The sequence below is a fragment of the Lissotriton helveticus genome, chromosome 6 (genome assembly GCF_964261635.1).
Source record: "Lissotriton helveticus chromosome 6, aLisHel1.1, whole genome shotgun sequence".
Classification (NCBI taxonomy): domain Eukaryota; kingdom Metazoa; phylum Chordata; class Amphibia; order Caudata; family Salamandridae; genus Lissotriton; species Lissotriton helveticus.
In genome coordinates this window covers 1,029,596,021-1,029,612,951 of record NC_136067.1, presented here as the reverse complement: position 1 = coordinate 1,029,612,951, position 16,931 = coordinate 1,029,596,021, and the positions used below count along the sequence as shown (strand labels likewise).

Here is a 16,931-nt window from a genome sequence, read left to right as displayed (position 1 = left end):
CTAAAAGGAGACGTTTTGCTTCAAAGCACAATGATGGGTTTTTTGTTGTTGTTTTTTTTTTTTTTTACACGTCATGGTTAGGAAATCATTTTATGAAAAAGCAGAGGCTAACTTTATACATTTCTTTCTTGAAGGTCGTCACAGCGAACTGTAACACTTAAAAAAACTAGTAGGCCATAAAGGAGGAGGATATAAACATTAAGATACGAATGGCCCAACCAGAGGAATAGATGGCTAGGAAATCCTCAGAAAATGAAAAGCAGACCCCAGGAGAAATTAAGTTGTGGTTCCTGTAAACAAGCCTAATCAAGCTAGGAGAAGATAGGGGTGTCTCGATTACGGTTCCCTTGAAAACTAGACCTTGCAACCTCGGATATACCAAAAGTTCTAGTACAGAGAGATCGAAGGGGGAAAGAGTGGAATGGAACAGCCTGAAAGCACTCTACTTTAGCCAGTGGAGAACTCAGTGGCCTAAGGGACCACCTTGCGGTATAAAGGAGGCAGATTGCCTCCTACCTTTAAAGGGGTAGAGGTAAGATATAATTGAGGGCACACCAGAAGAAGTGCTGTCAAGGAGATCGAAAAGGTCCAGCAGCCCAAGGTCTTAGGAAACTGGAACAATCAGAACTCATAAATCTGTAAAAAGCGGCCAAAGGACAAGGAAGCTCTTAAAAAACCATAGCTCTTGAAAACCACTGTCAGAAAGAACCAAACATATTTTCTAAACCTTCCAAATAGGGTTTATTTCCCTTATGCCAAGAACCCTTCTAGAGAAACCCTCCCAAAAAATCTGTTGTCAGAGTTGGTGGAAACGGCAGTATCAGGATTTCTTTGAGGAAACGCAAGAAAAACTCTGAAAAGATGCAAGAGTCAATGGAATTTCATTAGAAGATTAGGGTAATTCTGTTATGTCTGCTGCTTTAGGAAAGAGACAAGCAGCTTCCAATAATGTGTGTTGGATGTGGCCTTCATCCCAGACCTTTTTAGGATCAGGGTCACACTAAGGCCCAATCCTAAAATCTAGCTCAGAGTTTCCAGGACTTTGAAGTCTATGATGGTGCAAGAGCATTCAGAAACACTGGAAAGCAGACCATCAAGTGCAGAAAAGTGGGCAAGGTGAGGTCAAGCTTAATAGACCCAAGGTTAGTAGATTCTCCTTTGCAAGGTGCCTATGTCAGAGGAGCAGGAAAACATTTCCCCCGCCAAAGAAGTTATCAATTACATTTACCGTGAACTGAACCACGCATAGGGACCACCCAAGATGTACAGAGAATGGACTTAATTTTCCCCCAGAGAGGACTGCCTTTGAATTACAGATGTAATTTTAACAAAGCTATGGAGAATGAGTGGCTATTATCTGAACAAATACCTGCAATCCATCTTGGAAAATAGGTGGATGGGAGACCTTTCTAAATAACCCTGAAGATTGGATCAATAAGGGCTGTGGGGGAGGGAGGGGGTGTCCCCTGTTCGTACAGCAACATTACCTTTCATCTTTCTAGATGGCTGCCTCAGTCTGGTTAACAGCATTGTAGGTGGAGGGGGAACTCACAGGGCTTTGGGAGGCCACAGAGGAAGACTTTCTTAAAATAGCTAGAGAACAAAACATTTAAACTAGGCTCCCTATTGAGAGCAGTATTATGAACATTAAAGATATAACTGCAAAGTTACAATCCCCAAAGGGAGGTGGAGACAGTGGCTCTTTAGCAACAGAGGTACACCTATAGAATTACAACTTTGTAAGAAACGGATCAGTTAAATACATACTTCCTTGTTATGTAAAGCTCAAGACTAGCTGCCTATTTTATTTTTACATTTATTTATATATTTAAAAAGAGGAATTGCAGGGGAAACAATGCAGGCAGAGCTAAAACACTCATGCTGTTGCATGAGCAATGGAGCCTGAAAATGGTAAAATTCTCCTCAGAGCAGGCAAGATTACTCAGCATGGAAATGGCCCAGAACAGAATACCTCAATAGCGCCTCTTCTGTGACAAGAATTATTATTAAACGACCAGGGACACCGAGGAATGCATTGCTTCATGCCCATGAATGCTAAGTATGTGTCACCAGGGAAAGGGGCTTTGCTTTGATGAATGCCGCATGGGTGGAAACAGTTTAAAGTTAGCCTAATGATGAACTGAACCATCACACTGGTAACAGGAATGCTTCAAAGTTTATTTTTTTTTACAATTTATTTTATTTAAACGTTGCATGTTACAGGGCACAAAATAGGGCCTCAAAGGCTACCAATGGTAACGTTTTATCAAGTTTGAGTGTTTTGAGCACTTTATTCGACACAAGCGATTGATGAGTAAATCAGTGTGAGCATTACCGTACAAGCTTGATCCTTTGAAAACCATTAGTCAGTGACCTGGTAATGAGTGCTTAAGTATGCGTTTTTATATACCCCCAGAATACATTTTAGAACGATATACATAATACAGGATAGTGAAAATGCAGGTGAGGGATGTTCATCATAAAATTAGAAGATATCCCAAAACTTGCTTAAAAGTTAATACATTTCATTCATCTGAAACATACCTCGAATCCCAGGCTGAAATTCTATCAAGAAGCATAAAAGTATTCACAAGTTCTCTGTAATGTCACCGGTTGCTGATGGCTCAACTGAGTAGCATGAGGTTTCTTTTTACAAGGGGGAAGTTAGTGCTTGAAGTTATGAATGCAGTGCTTGCGTCCCAGAATGCTTATGTAGCCCACAATCAAATCATGTGTATATGCTCTTCAGAAATAAAATAGGGCTTTTCAGATAGCCTAAAAAATGGTGGGGAATATACAGGTGCAGGCTATAGGATGATGAAGAGCCTACTGATCGACACAGTTTTCGGAGATACTTCAAAATGATTTGTTGTCCTGGTTACAAAAGGTCAATATTCTCAAAAAGGCAATAGTAGAAGCAGGCCAGAACGAGCAAGTTTATTTCCAATTTCAAGTAAATATCTTGGTCTTCACTTGTGTTTTTGTCGCATTAAGCACCAGTATCATGAAGATAAAATGCATGTGTAGCATAATTAGTTCCGGTTTTACAGAGAATTTTTTTATTGAAATACTACCAACAATAATTAGTGAAACACCCTTTAAAAAGCAAAGATGGAAAATGCAGGAAACAGTGAAAGTAAACATTCCTTTCAAGATTAGTCACACGTACACATACACATTTAACATCTGGCAGAAAAAGAATACCTCAGCCGTAGAAAAGTTTTAAGAGTGAAGACTGTGCAGTAAGGCTTGATTGACCAGGATGCCCAACACACATAAATCAGGCAGCTATCAGCACTACATTTGCAATGCAATCGGTCTCTCCTTTGGGACCTTACAAGTATTTGGACATGCAGCACATTAGCCTGGGTGCAGACACATCTACTGTTCTTTAACATGGAGGGAATGAAAGCACCAAACTGCGCGACACGGCAGGTATGGGAACACATGGAGAGAAAAATTGCCTTTCAGCTGTAAATGTCCAAAGCTAATTTTTTAGTATAAAATCAGGGCCTTCGGTGGTCAGATCACTGAAAAAAGATTTAAAAAAATATTATGGTCTATGGGTGCTCGTGGAAGACAATTTCTATGGACTGGAATCTACGGTTTGATTTGTAAGCTTGGAAAGCACGCGAATGCCCGAGGGCGCCTTGGAACTACTGTTAGATGCACTTCAGGTTACTGCAGAGATGCTGTTCTAGCTTAACAGGGGTACAGCCATGTTTTGACTGCCTTTCTGAAAGCCAGAAGCGACTGGCTACCTTTTATATTGATAGGTAGAAGGTTCCATAACTTGGTTGTCCTCCGCAGGAAACTTCTTCCTCCCCACCTAGCCTGCTTGAACAAGTACCAGTTTTGCATGAGTGGATCTTCAACTTCTTGCTGGGACATACTATTTGAAATGAGTTCTAAGGAACTGTGGTCCTGACCCATGGAGTGTCTTATATGCCGGACAGAGAGACTTAAACTTTATCCTTTTGTCCACTGTCACCCAGTGAAGGGCCTTCAGTCTGTGGGAGACCGATTCGGGTCTAGGAATGTCTAGCAGTAGCCTTACTGCTGCGTTCTGGAGACGTTGCAGTTCAGTTAGATATTGGTTTGAATCCCTGCATATAAAAGCGTTGCCATAGTCCAATCGAGACAGGGCGAGCGCCGTGACCACTGTTTTGCGTGAATCAAGGGGGATAAACAGACATTCTTCTGCTCATTTTTAATATATACCAAATTGAAGAGGACAGATTATTGGTCTGGGCGTTAAAGGTCAGTTTGTCATCGAATATGAATCCAAGTTTCCTGACTTTACCTACTGCGACTGAGCAAGCGCCCAGACTGTCAGGCCACCATTTGGGGGACCAGAAGTCTGTGTTGGTGCCCCGAAGCACGACCTCGGTTTTAAGAGGAGCATTTGAGACCTATTGTATATTGTATGGTTTTCTCACCGTTCAGCTTTAAACAGTTATGCTGCATCCATGGATTCACTTGCATCATGTAGTCCCTTAAGCGGTCTGCAGTATCATCTACGTTGCCAGATACTGACACCACTATTTGGGTGTCATCAGCGTACGAGACCGGTAGGAACCCACATTTCCTGATGATCGAGGCCAGCGGACCAACATAAATGTTGAAAAGAGTGGGGCTCAAGGCAGAGCCCTGAGGCACTCCACATGGTGCCCTAAAGGAATTGGAAGTAAATTCTCCCAAAAGCACTGAATACGGTCTTGAACTCCCAATTCATCCAGACGAGCCAGGAGGATCTCATGGTTCACAGTGTCAAAGGGCGCCGATAGATCTAATAGGATCAGGGCGACCTTCCCTCCTGCGTCCAGAATACTCCCAAGACCCTCAGCTGCCATGACAAGACCCTCAGCTGCCATGACCAAAGTTGTCTCAGTTCCGTGCTGCTCCCAAAACCTGTATTGTGATTGATCCAGAAGATTTCTAGATGCTATTAAATCCTTCAATTGTTTGTTGATCAACTTCTCCAACGCTTTAGCTGGAAAAGGGATTCTGGAAATTGACCGGAAGCTGCTGAGAATGCTAAAGTGATTCTGGTATTTTACGGACCTCTGTTGGTCGTTTTCTATCAAGAAAGTTAACTAGACGCAGCTGTAAGAAGAATTAAAAAAAAAAAAAAAAAAATCCCTCAGAAAAAGCAATTCTGGTATTTTGAGGACCTCTACTGGTCGTTTTCTATCGAGGCACTTAAACAGAGGCAGTTGAACAGAAAAAAAGTCCCTAAATGGAAGCAGACCACTCCTAAGGGCTCATCTCCGGAGCCCACAAAGTACATACACATGTAAGTATATACAATAGGTCTCAAATGCTCCTCTTAAAAACGAACATGGTCTGAAATCCCCAGGACACCTTACCTGTTGCCATTTCAGCTGTAGTTGAGGCTCCTTTATTGAGAAAAGGTGTGTGTTCATCTGATCAAGAACTCCTTGGTAGTAGACAGTAGCAGAATCATAATTGCCCAGCAGGGCATATTCACGAGCCAGCTTCACATTCTCAGTTATGTAAAAAGGCTTGTTCATAGTTCACTGAAAAACAAACGTCAATGATATTTAGTCTGTAAACATGAAAAAAGAAATCAGACGTGAAATAATTATCTACGGGTATTTGAAAACATTTAGTTTATAGCCAATTTAAGTTGATTTCTTACCACAATATAAATGTTTTAGCCATCTGTTGGTGTTTGGGGGTGACCGGTATGGGTGCTAAACTGGATAATTAAATTGTATCCAACTTGAGGGAAAGGAATAACCACTTCCTGGAGATATAATAAGCAAGGCCAGCTTTCCAATTGAGGGAATGGAGGGGGGGGGGCAGTTCTTTTAATTCCTGCAGCTTCTTTTGGGCCAGATCCGTTGCAGTGTGCAGACTCATGCACCTGCCCTAGCACACATTCAGTCTGCCTCGCCAGGAGAAGCAAAAAGAAAAATTGAAGGCCAGATTGTTAAACAATGTCAAACATTCCCTCCAGTAAAGAGATCCGACCCTAAATCCATCATTTGTTGCCACTGGATTTAAGCTAGCCTGGCTGATGAGGGTTGTTACCCTGAAATAGGTCCCAGGATGCTCGTTTCCGGTCTAGGGAAGACCTGGCTTGAGAGTGCAGGCTAGACTGTTCCTGTGAGGAACAGGGTCAATAATGATTTGCATATGGCTTAGTCTAAACTGGGGTAGGGAAGTAAGCTAAACAACGATGATGGATTCTAAACAATCTTATAGTGACTGGGGGTGAGTGTCTGAAAAGGTTTAGCGTTCTGTCTATCTCCATGTGTCAGCTTTGCCAGGAGTAGCAGAAGATGGATCCTATGTTCCGTTTCTAGAGGGACCAACTGCATAAGTATCACTTCACGGAAAATTTAATTCCTTTTGTCCAAGTAGTTATTAGGTTGGGATCTGAGCTAGGTCAATCAAAGGATCTCTTCAACCAGTCACGTCCAGCAGCTCATAGAAAGGTATAGAGAAACAAAAATCAAAACTGCTCGATCACTCAAAACGTTGCCAAGAGACACATGGAGACTGTCATAAAATATGGAGATCAATGTATGCTCTAGGAAAGCTGTGTCTGCGGGAAATTACAATTAGAATTACCATTGTAAACTTGTCTGGCATGGTCACTATTATAACACTAATATTAGCAGCTCTAGATTATTTCCATTGAACTTAAGTAGCTCTGATTATAGAAAAGTTTGCAGACCCATGTGTTCTACTGTCAAAAAAAAAAACCTAACAATAGATTTTAAACCAGCAAAAGTATGCTATGCAGGTCATATGGAACTGTGCGTGTATAAGTCAAAGCCAATTTATCAAGACTGCAAGCTATAACTGGCAAGCAATACTAGCACTCTCAGGGTCATAACTTACTCCGAGACTTGGGAGGGTGTGGTAAGGGGTGTATTTCAAATTTCAGTGAGTTATAGAATGGAAACGTAAGCTTGAGGCAGTGACACCACCCCCCCCCCCCTCCCCCCTCTTCTCTTTTCTCTCTCTCTTTGGCACCACTAGGCTAAGTACACATTGTAAGAGCAGCCCAAGACAGACAACTGTATACATTGTATATGTGAAATCTAATTCAATAAAAACATTTGAAATAAAAAATAAAATTAAAAAAAAAGAGCGTGCATAGTTATTGATAGAATTAGGCAGGTGTTAGTCAAGTTACAGTAATGAAACGTATATGGCTAGTGTTTCAGGGCTCTATATGTGAAGCATCAGGTCTTTCAACAACACAGATCATAGTTTCAATGGTGTGCTGAGCCCAAGAAAACAATAAGTAAGAAAAATTGATGCCTACGGTATAGTTATTTTTGAATCATCGTGGGACAGATACTATTATTTACCTTTCCCTGACACACTTAGTTGTCTTTAGAATTAGATCAAAACTCATTTTTTCAAGGAAAACAAACTATATTCCTATATATGCATTTCCATCAGGTTCATGAATTGGAGAAAAGTAAGGAATTTAGAAAAATAATTTCTTGAAAATGTATTTATAGGTTGGTTGTATCTTTTCTTAATTGATCTTATTTAGAAAACACATACATATACAAACAAAAACCAATATATATACACAATATTTATACATACACAAAATACGAACATAAGAAAGAATTCAAAATCATGAAAAGAACATTCAAAAAAAGTTTAAACCTAAATCAAGAACCTTATTTTCTGGTTTAAATGCCCACAATCGATTCAAGTCAGGGATGTTAATCCAACAATTATATCCAAACATTCCCTGTACTCGGGTCACCAACTACAAGTATATAGGAGTTTAAGGATCAATTATTTCTCCCCCTATTGGTATCAAACTCCTTTTCTATACTTTATATCTAATTTCATTTATCTTATGTTGATGCCGTAACCAAGCAGTCAACGCGTTTCAGCCTCTGTTGAATTCCAGGCTTCGTCAGGACTTTAGGGCAATTTAAACATATAATTCCTCTTTTCCTTCCATTGCGCTGGAATACGTAAATTAATCCAGGGATTCACTTTGCAATATAAATATCACTTAATCACTGTCCGCCGCTTTCCTCCGCGAGACTCGAGCCATTTCAATCAGCTACCACGTGTCTAATTCGCAGTACGGATGATATTAGTTTTCCCCTCGTTCCTCAGGAATCGCCCAAGAAAACCGGCAAGTCACCAAGTAGTTTGCCCTGCTATACATGTCCTTAATGGTGCCCAAAGATCTCTCGATCAAGAAGCTTGCACATAGATAAGTCTCCCAACCATTCCTCAAATTTTAATTGATTAGGCACTGGACACGTTCCAATCGTTGTAGCACTGCCCCAATATCTTTCAGCCAGAAGGACTGGACCACCGGATAACAGAATGCTGGGTGCTGAAAATTTGCAGCCACATCGCCAGCAGTCCGAACTTTTAGACAAACCAAACCACATCATACTGACTGGTGTGTAATAGACTATGGCTGCATTTGAAATGAATATGCCTAAGCCCACCATTAGTTGATATTTCTTCTGTCTGTTGACAATACACCCACTGGGCACTTGTAAACCTGGCATAGTTCTTGTACCCATTTAACTCTGGGTTGAAGCTGCTGAACACCATCTTTCATTATAGGGTTTTACATTTTATTGATTAACATGGAACGGAAGAAGGTTTGAAATTAGCAAAGTCATTAGTTTCCAGTCAGCAGGTAAAGTATATGACATCTCCTCCATCGTCCACTGACGTCCCTGGTAAGTCTCTAGGTGAAAAAGTGTTTTTCACCTAGAGTCATACCCTGAGTGCCACTGAGTGTATCAGCACCCACAGAATCAATATGTCTTGGCAAGACATTGCAAACTTAACCACAAATCAGGCAGACACTAAGGTCTACTCTACTGAAGAAGCTGAGACTATATACGCTTTAGTTAAAGAAGTTAGGGAATTTGGAACAGCTACGGGTTCCACGACACAGCAACTAAGACAGTTAGAATCCTCAAATATGTCACTACATGTAAATATTGGAGACGTATCCATGTGTTGCTGTTTTTTAGGTCCCGTAGAAAACTTCAAAAACTTCGAAAACGAAACTGCATCATCTCAAGGCTTGCATCAGATATTCTTGAACTGTGCATCCCCTGAAGAAGGGTTCAGTTTGAACCCGAAATGCATTGGGTTAAACGCACAATAGTTTAACAATGTTTAGTTTGTTTAGTAATGTAAAACAACATATGTGTCTATCATTGAATTGATTTCAAGAACGTTTTTTCAGTCTGAAGTACAAATAATACTGGTTTGCAAAGAACAATGCATTTCAAGTAATGTTTTGATTATGTTTGTGTATCTGTAAAAAATAACATTGAATAATTTTGAGTTTCAAATAAAATGAGATTATATATTCAACACATATGCATTTGTAACAAAGATAATTTTTGAGAAGGCATTCAGCCTACAAGCTGTGCACCTGTCAGACCAGGGTTTTCCTTGGCCTCATATGTATAGTCCCTGGTAAGTCAGCACATCCAGGGATATGCACTGTGCCCAATACATGTATTCCACTAGAGTCTTGAACTTTGTATTAAGGAAAAGTGTCCTAATGTACTGATTTGTTTTTGCAAAGGACACCTGTGTCCTTACTGAATTCCAAGAGAGGGTGTCAATCAAGGGGACCTGAAGGAAATGCACCTCCTTCACACCTTCAGACCACATTTTTTTTTTAAAGCAATAGAAATTGGAATAAAAGGAAAACTTTTAATAATGTGTGTTGTATACGGATTACACAATTATTTTTTCTGTTTTTTGAAATGGACGTGTAGTGCACCTGTGCTTATGTTTTACATTGTTATGATCCCATGGGGACTTGCACTGTGACGGTGGGTGTGTTACAGTGTGCACACAGACCCCAATAAGTATAGAGGGGCTAGAATAATAGAGTGACAGCAGTTCAGGTGCTGTGGATTTATGGGTTCCACTGTCAGGCTGGTTTGTTTACCAACCTACTGCATGCACTCAGATATCCCCAATTTGCTAGTTTCACAAAGTTAGTTTCATTAGGTCGTTGTTCACTGCATTTACTCAATTAAATTGTCATCACGGAAAAAGAGACTCAAACACCAACTCAATCCTCACTGGCATGGAGCAATATTATGAAGTGATATTCAGCTCTCTCTCACATGAGATGTAAAAAAAGAACACATACCATGATTGTACCAAGTAGATGCCTTGTGAATTGCCTCCGTTACTACTGTAAAAAAGAAAAAAAAATTCAAATGTCTGATCTCCCTCCCTGCAAGGGAAGTTGCAGTTGTGCTGCATTTAGCATTGTTTTATCCATGCCGCAGTGGTATTGGATTGTCAGTAGCTTACTGGGTCTTAATGCCATTTTCCTAGAAATTTTGGGACCAGGTTGTTTTTCGTTTGGAGCAGCCAGACAGACTCTGACCAAAATATCATTAACCATCTGCCAAAAGTAACAATTTCCCGAATTATGGGGTTCAGTTGCGCTCTAGGTCTTCGAGATGTATCGCAATATCAACCACAAATAATAGGACTATCTAACGGCCTCCAAATGTAATTCCATAAGAGTGGTGGAATTCCCAGAGGATACTAACCAGGGGGGCAAACAAAATTAGTGTCACAGGGCAGCCTTGTCACGTCCCTGTGCCAATCAAGAAGGGGATGAAGGATAGAATAATTTATTCTATTGCTTTCAGGTCTGTAGAGAGCAGTTTATCCCACCGTGACAAGGCCCTTCCTAAACACGTTCTCTCAATCATCATCTGCAAATATTTCCATTCAATCGAGTCTTTACAGCAGCCAGGAAGTTGGTGACCACTGGTATCTGAGAGCTAATGTGGTGGGTTACCAAGAAAAGGGTAGCAGTTGAGACTCCTAAATGACGTCTCCAGCGAGGGGGGAGTTGACTCCCCTTCCTTTGGTAGCATCCACAAGGCGGCCCCACCTGCGTTGTTTATTGCAGGACGAGGGGAATGGGATCTGTTTATCTTGTTTTCCCGCTGGCAACTTTGACAGCAGCATATTACAAACTTGGATACAAGAAGGAGCAACCGGAGTACAGAACCTGCTGATGCTGGTGACGGAGAAGGCCTGCATGGACAAATTCCTAGACTGAAACAGGCAAGAAAAAAATATATTAAAGCATCCAGTTCTCTTCAGCGTTTGGCAACTCAGTGGGTGCAGTTAGTGATAAGTTATTCTGGGTTGCCTTGTTCTTTTGCTAGCATGCTAATCATGTTTCGCTTCAACCAGAACTCTGTTCTGTAAGTGCATTAATTAATAAATAAAAAGATATTGTCAGAATGATAAAACTCCAAGTAGAGTTTGGCTTGCTCTTTATTTCAGAATTTCAAATCAAGGAAAAATAGCACAAGGTGTCAGTATGCCCGTGACAGAAAGCTGCTTGTAGAATGCGGATTGAGAGTTCTGACTAACTAAGGGATTCAGCTCTATAAGAGACATTTAGGTCAATCCGGTCTTTTTTATCTAAATGGAATATTACCCCATTTATATCTGGGTGCCAAAAATGTTAATGGACTATGCAAACTATGGTACAATGCTATAGTCTATAGACTAAGGTTAATGCAGAGACCTTTGAACTGGTGCCAGGATTGAGTCTATAGACCACTACGGTCTATAGACTATAGCATTGTGCCAGGATTGAGTCTATAGACCACTACGGTCTATAGACTATAGCATTGTGCCAGGCAGAGACTTTTGAACTGGTGCCAGGATTGAGTCTATAGACCACTACGGTCTATAGACTATAGCATTGTGCCAGGCAGAGATGGAGTGGGCAGGATATCTAATGCACTATAGATCAGCCAATTCATTTTTATGCATTATGTTAAGCAGAACTTATCGCGCTCGTCTCTTCTGCCAGTGCTATCCTATTAGGAATGCAGAGAGAGATTGAAGTATCCTCCCCAAATAGTGATGAGAAGTGAAAGACCAGCACATTCCATTACAGAGGTTTAAAATTGGAGCTATCAACGGCTGGGTTATGGGCGTGTAACAAGTCACACCGCAAGAATCCCCTGCACTATTAAATACCAACCCTCATTTACGTCATTGTTTAGATGCCTGAACTGTACACCTCTTTATCAAGATGGCAACACCTCTGAGAAAATAGAATAGGAGGAGAAAACATATGCAAGCCCCAAAAGCTAGCGAAGTTAAAAAGGCACATTTTTGCTGAGTCTTCTATATGAGCGCAGTATCCATGTTGTGCCTCTAAAGGTAGGCTATAACCTGCCTAGCAGTGATTGTTAATATCCTCAAGTTCCACGTCAACACCCTTAATTTACATGCGTCTGTGGGAGTTGGTCTATCATTATAAGCCAACTACCTGAATTAACAATGTCATCATGCCACTGACTAACACATACATGTGTACTTACGTCGGTTTCCTCAAACTTCCAACAGAACATTGCTGCCATAAACAATCCTCCCTCTCTTCCTCGGCACACCCACAGACTCTAAACTACTTGATGAACTAACCCCTAACAGATCCCTGATTATATTGCGAAAAGGGTTGCAGTCTCTGGCTCCGCGTAGGGACATCTGCATGGCTCATCGTGCAAGTTAGCCACAGCAATATTTAACTGTGGAAACTACCCTATCAATTGTGGTGATGCACTCCTGAACAGCCTCTGGGAGCCTTCAATACATCAAGCAAACTCCTACGTACCACTAGCCATATTACACAACTGAATAGGGTTGTTCTGATGCAAACTTTTTTTTTTCAAATTCTTTTTATTAAAATAAACAATCATGACAGGCTCCAAAAACAGTTGCATACTGTGGCAGCATAAGATAGTATGTGGACACACAGAAGACAAGATCACTTATATTACAGTTCCAAACATTTCGGTCTGCATACAAATGCAAAAATACATGCATAGCGCTAGGAGGTTATGGAGTCGGACTGGCTTTCCAGTAGACCCCCCCCTGTACATTCTCCTTGCCGCCCATATTTTCTCCCACTTCTTGGGACATCCTCTACTTTTATATATCACCTTTTCAGCTCTTTGGCACGAGTCTAGATCTTTCCCCCCATCTTCCACTGATGGTAAAACATTGCTACCCCATATTTTCGCTATATTTCTTTTGGCAACTATGCTCGCTAGTGCCAGCCACATTTTTTCCCACTTGGGCCACGATGCAAACTGGGTTTAACTGGAAGATAACATATTGGGTTGCTGTTGTAAGGCTGACAAATATTAGTAGACACTGCCAGTCAAAGATGGTGGCCTCCTACTCTCAGGGGAACAGGGATGTCGGACAAGCATTGCCTTCAGTTCCATTACTGGTCACTGACTAGTTGCCCTGTGGCCATTTTTTAGGATTTTGTCACCATCTCCATTATTCAACAATTTGGTGCTAACAGGGCAAGGAGGCGCCCCCTTGATTGGAATGTGAGACCGGACAGTTTGCACTCACACCACCAGAAATAGTTGCGATATGTGTCTTGCCCAAAGAAAATGTTGATTAGCATTTGTTCTATGTAGCCATTGTTAGAACCGGGAGTCTCTAGTTGGCAGAGGTAAGTACCTTAGCCCAAGTAGAGACCCTCACTTCCAGTCAGGGTGACGGAATAACCCTCTGAGATAACCCCTGCTCACCCTCTAGGTAGCATGGCGCGAGCGGTCTAGGCTAAACTCGGAGGCAACGTGGATAACATTTGCACTTAACACAACAATAATCCCCAATCCACCACAAACTGAGACCACACAGGTAAGTATATTTTATAAAAATATATAGCTTTATCTAGTTTCAGCATGTAAATGAAGCAGTTGCATGATAATCACTTCTTTAGACAACGTAGCATTTTATCTTAAGGGTTGCACTTAATTCTTAATGGTTCTTGTAAATAGGCAGTTCTCAGAATCGAAACAAAACAGTCTCAAGTCTCTCGAATCAGGGGTCTAACAATAATGCCCCTGATTTCTACTCAATCCGCTCTCAAAACGAGCAGTTACAGCAATGCCAGCGTTGAAATCTTACTTGTGGCTTTTAAGCGCTGCACGCGCTTCCTCGCGAGGCCCAGGGACTCTCGTCCCAGGGGCAGCCTCGCGTCTTCCTGAGACTCCGGCGCACCAGGCCGGTCAGATTGCACGCGCCCCCGCCCCGGCCGGTCCCCTTGTCTCTCCCGCCCGCTCTCGACAATCCAACGAGCGGCGGGGGAGGCGGTGAGGCTCACCTTGTGGGGGGGGACGGCTGGCCAGGGGTGACGGACGCCACAAAATCCCTCGGCGGGGTCAGGTCACTTCCCCGCGGCGATCACGGAGGTTCTTCGGCTCTTCCAGCCGCCTCGACCCAGGCAACCAATCCCGTTGGCCCTTCAGACGAGCCCCTCTGAGCGCGAGGCCGCCAACCAATGGCAGCGCGGCCTCGCCGATGACGCTGCGCCGCACGGCCCAATCCCGTCGCGGCGTTAGTGAGGGGGCTCGGCTCCCTCCACCAATGGGAGCGCGGCGGCTTCGTTCTTCGCCGCGGCAGCTCCTGGATCTCGGAGCAAGTTACGGGGAGGGGGGGGGTTTCCTGGCCCGGTCCGCGGTGGTGATTTGGCGGCAAAGAGTTTTCAAGGGCGCTGGTCACGACTAGACCCCCCTCTCGACCTCCTCGCCACTTTGGAGCGTTTTTCACGAGGGGAGGCTCCACAAGCCTCCGACCCTCACTGGTAATGTGCCGATGAGCACACCGATATCCTCCTCACGCCCCGCAGTCAAGCACCACGCGTCTCAGGTCACAACAGCACGATTTTGCAGCTGTTTTCTGGGATAGCTTTAGGAACCTTTAGCCCTGGGTTCCCAACAGGAGGCCAGCTCTTCTCAGGCCCTTGGAGATTCAGTGGTAGACACAGCAGAGTCTTGCAGTTTCAAGCAGGCAGGGTCACAGCACACAGCAAAGCCCCTTTCTTCTCCTCAGCTTCCAGGTAGACAGTAGAACAGGTCAGCCCTTAGAGCACACAGCAAGGCAATCTTCCTTTGGTTCTCTAGCCGTCCTCCTTCCAGCCGAGGTTCCTTCTTGGTTGCAGAATTTCAGAATCTAAACTTCTGTAGTCAGGGGTCCTTTCCTTATACCCCTCAATGTCTTTGAAGTCCTTTGAAGTCTTTGTGCATGGAGGCCCTTGGTCCAGTCTAAACCAGTTCTGGGGGTTGCGGAGCACTGAGGTGTCTCTGGTTTTCTTCTTCCTGTCAGCTTCAGGGCCAGAGGTGTCCGTTGACCATCAGGAGGGGGCTAGCAGTGGGAGGCAGACCAGCACAGCCCAGCACTTATCAGGCATTCCTTCCTCCCACCTCCCAGGCAGGCAGATGTGCCCTTTCATCCCCGGGATGGCTCCGACCCTCTCCTCTGGGGCTCTGCAGCCCCCCCTGTCACATCCAGACCAGGCAGGCATTCCACAAACCCAGGCACACAGAAAGGTTTAGACAAGAGAACAACCACTTTCTAAAAGTGCTATTCTCCAACACAGGATTTGAAAACACCCTTCACTAAAAGATGTGTCATTAAATTCTGAGTTAAGGGATATCTTTCACTTATGTCCCATCTTGTTCCTATGGGAAGATAGGCTGGTATCACATGGGCCCAGCCTCCTCCATGTTACTCTATGGAGCAAGATAGCCTTTCAGCAGTGAGCACATAACATGGCTGCAGCCCACTACCAGAGCATACTACCTGCACTAGTACATGCTCTAACTTATCCATACACTGCACCCTGCCCAGGGGGGTACCTTGAGCCTTCCATAGGGGTGACTGATGTGCACAGACAGGGAAGGGTTAGGCCTAGCCAGTGGGGACACTGGCCAGGCTCACATGGCAGTCACTGACTGCACACAGGCTCTGCGCTGGCAGGCCTGAGTCACCATTTTAAAGCAACTCATGTGGGTGGCGCAATCTGCGCTGCAGGCCCACTAGTAGCATTTGTCATCACCAGCCCTGGCACACACAGTGCACTTTACTAGGGACTTCGTGGTGATACAAATATGCCAATCAGGTATATTCAATCAATATCTCAATTTACAGAGGGAGCACTTACACTCTGACACTGATTAGCAGTGGCAGAGTGTCCAAAGCATCTAAATCAGCAAAAACGAAATCCAGCACAGCATCAAAACACATGAGTCAGAGGCAAAAAGATGGGGGAAGAACCACGCTAAAAGGTGTCAGGTCTAACAGCCATCTACATGACTCATGGCCATAGACTCCAGGACTCCATCAACATTAATTGCTACTCTGAGAATGTGCCTCTAATTCCTCGTTTTTATCCTTGAATTTCTACATTTCTGATAGTAACTCTTCTTCTTCTAGCATGGACTGAGCTGCAGCCTCATCTACCAACTCTGAGGTCCATCAAGCCAATTCTTTCATGTCATCTAGGTATCTCTCCCAGCACCCCCCCCCCCCGCTCTTAATGTCTAATAGACACACCGCAGGGACAGCACCAGGCTTACAGGGGAGCGACCCCCAGTCCCTCTGTCAACAGATAAATGATTTACTTGGGCTGTGCAGCAAATATCTCCGTTGGCCCACAAAGGTCCACCAGCTGGTGCTGGCCGTTACATATCCCTTCCTGTAAAGGTCAGCAAGTGTTTTTGTTCGCTGCTGCAGGAAATCAGTTGTGTCTTAGAACATTCACTCTACCTGTGCAGACCGGTATAGCCAAGTCTTTTGTTGCAGGCGGTAGCAACATCAGCAGAGGGCAGCGGTAGCAGAGTCTTCCCGGGTTGGACACGTCTTCTCACTTATCACTGCGTACAACAGGTTCCCGTCTGATAGCTTTCACCAATGTCCTGTCCGATTCAGTCAATATCCACAATGTGAAGAGTTCCTCGGTGCTAGCTGCCACCACGCTTCCCACTGGTGGGCAGCATGGGCTGTCACAAGGCATGGCTCTCTCCCACTGCCATCACTGCCCAGAACGTCTGCAGCAATGTCAGTGCATCACATCTCTT

At 43.5% G+C, this 16,931-nt stretch overlaps 1 protein-coding gene across 2 annotated transcripts in view; it reads right to left on the bottom strand.

The window, feature by feature from the left end:
• KATNA1 (katanin catalytic subunit A1) overlaps positions 1-16,931 on the bottom strand; it is a 238,991-nt gene that overhangs the window by 196,386 nt on the left and 25,674 nt on the right. For both annotated transcript variants that reach the window (XM_078648652.1, XM_078648653.1), the window contains exon 2: positions 5,370-5,540. In XM_078648652.1, coding sequence (XP_078504778.1) covers positions 5,370-5,534 — 165 coding nt within the window. In that variant the 5' untranslated portion in view covers positions 5,535-5,540. The remainder of the gene's footprint in view (positions 1-5,369; positions 5,541-16,931) is intronic.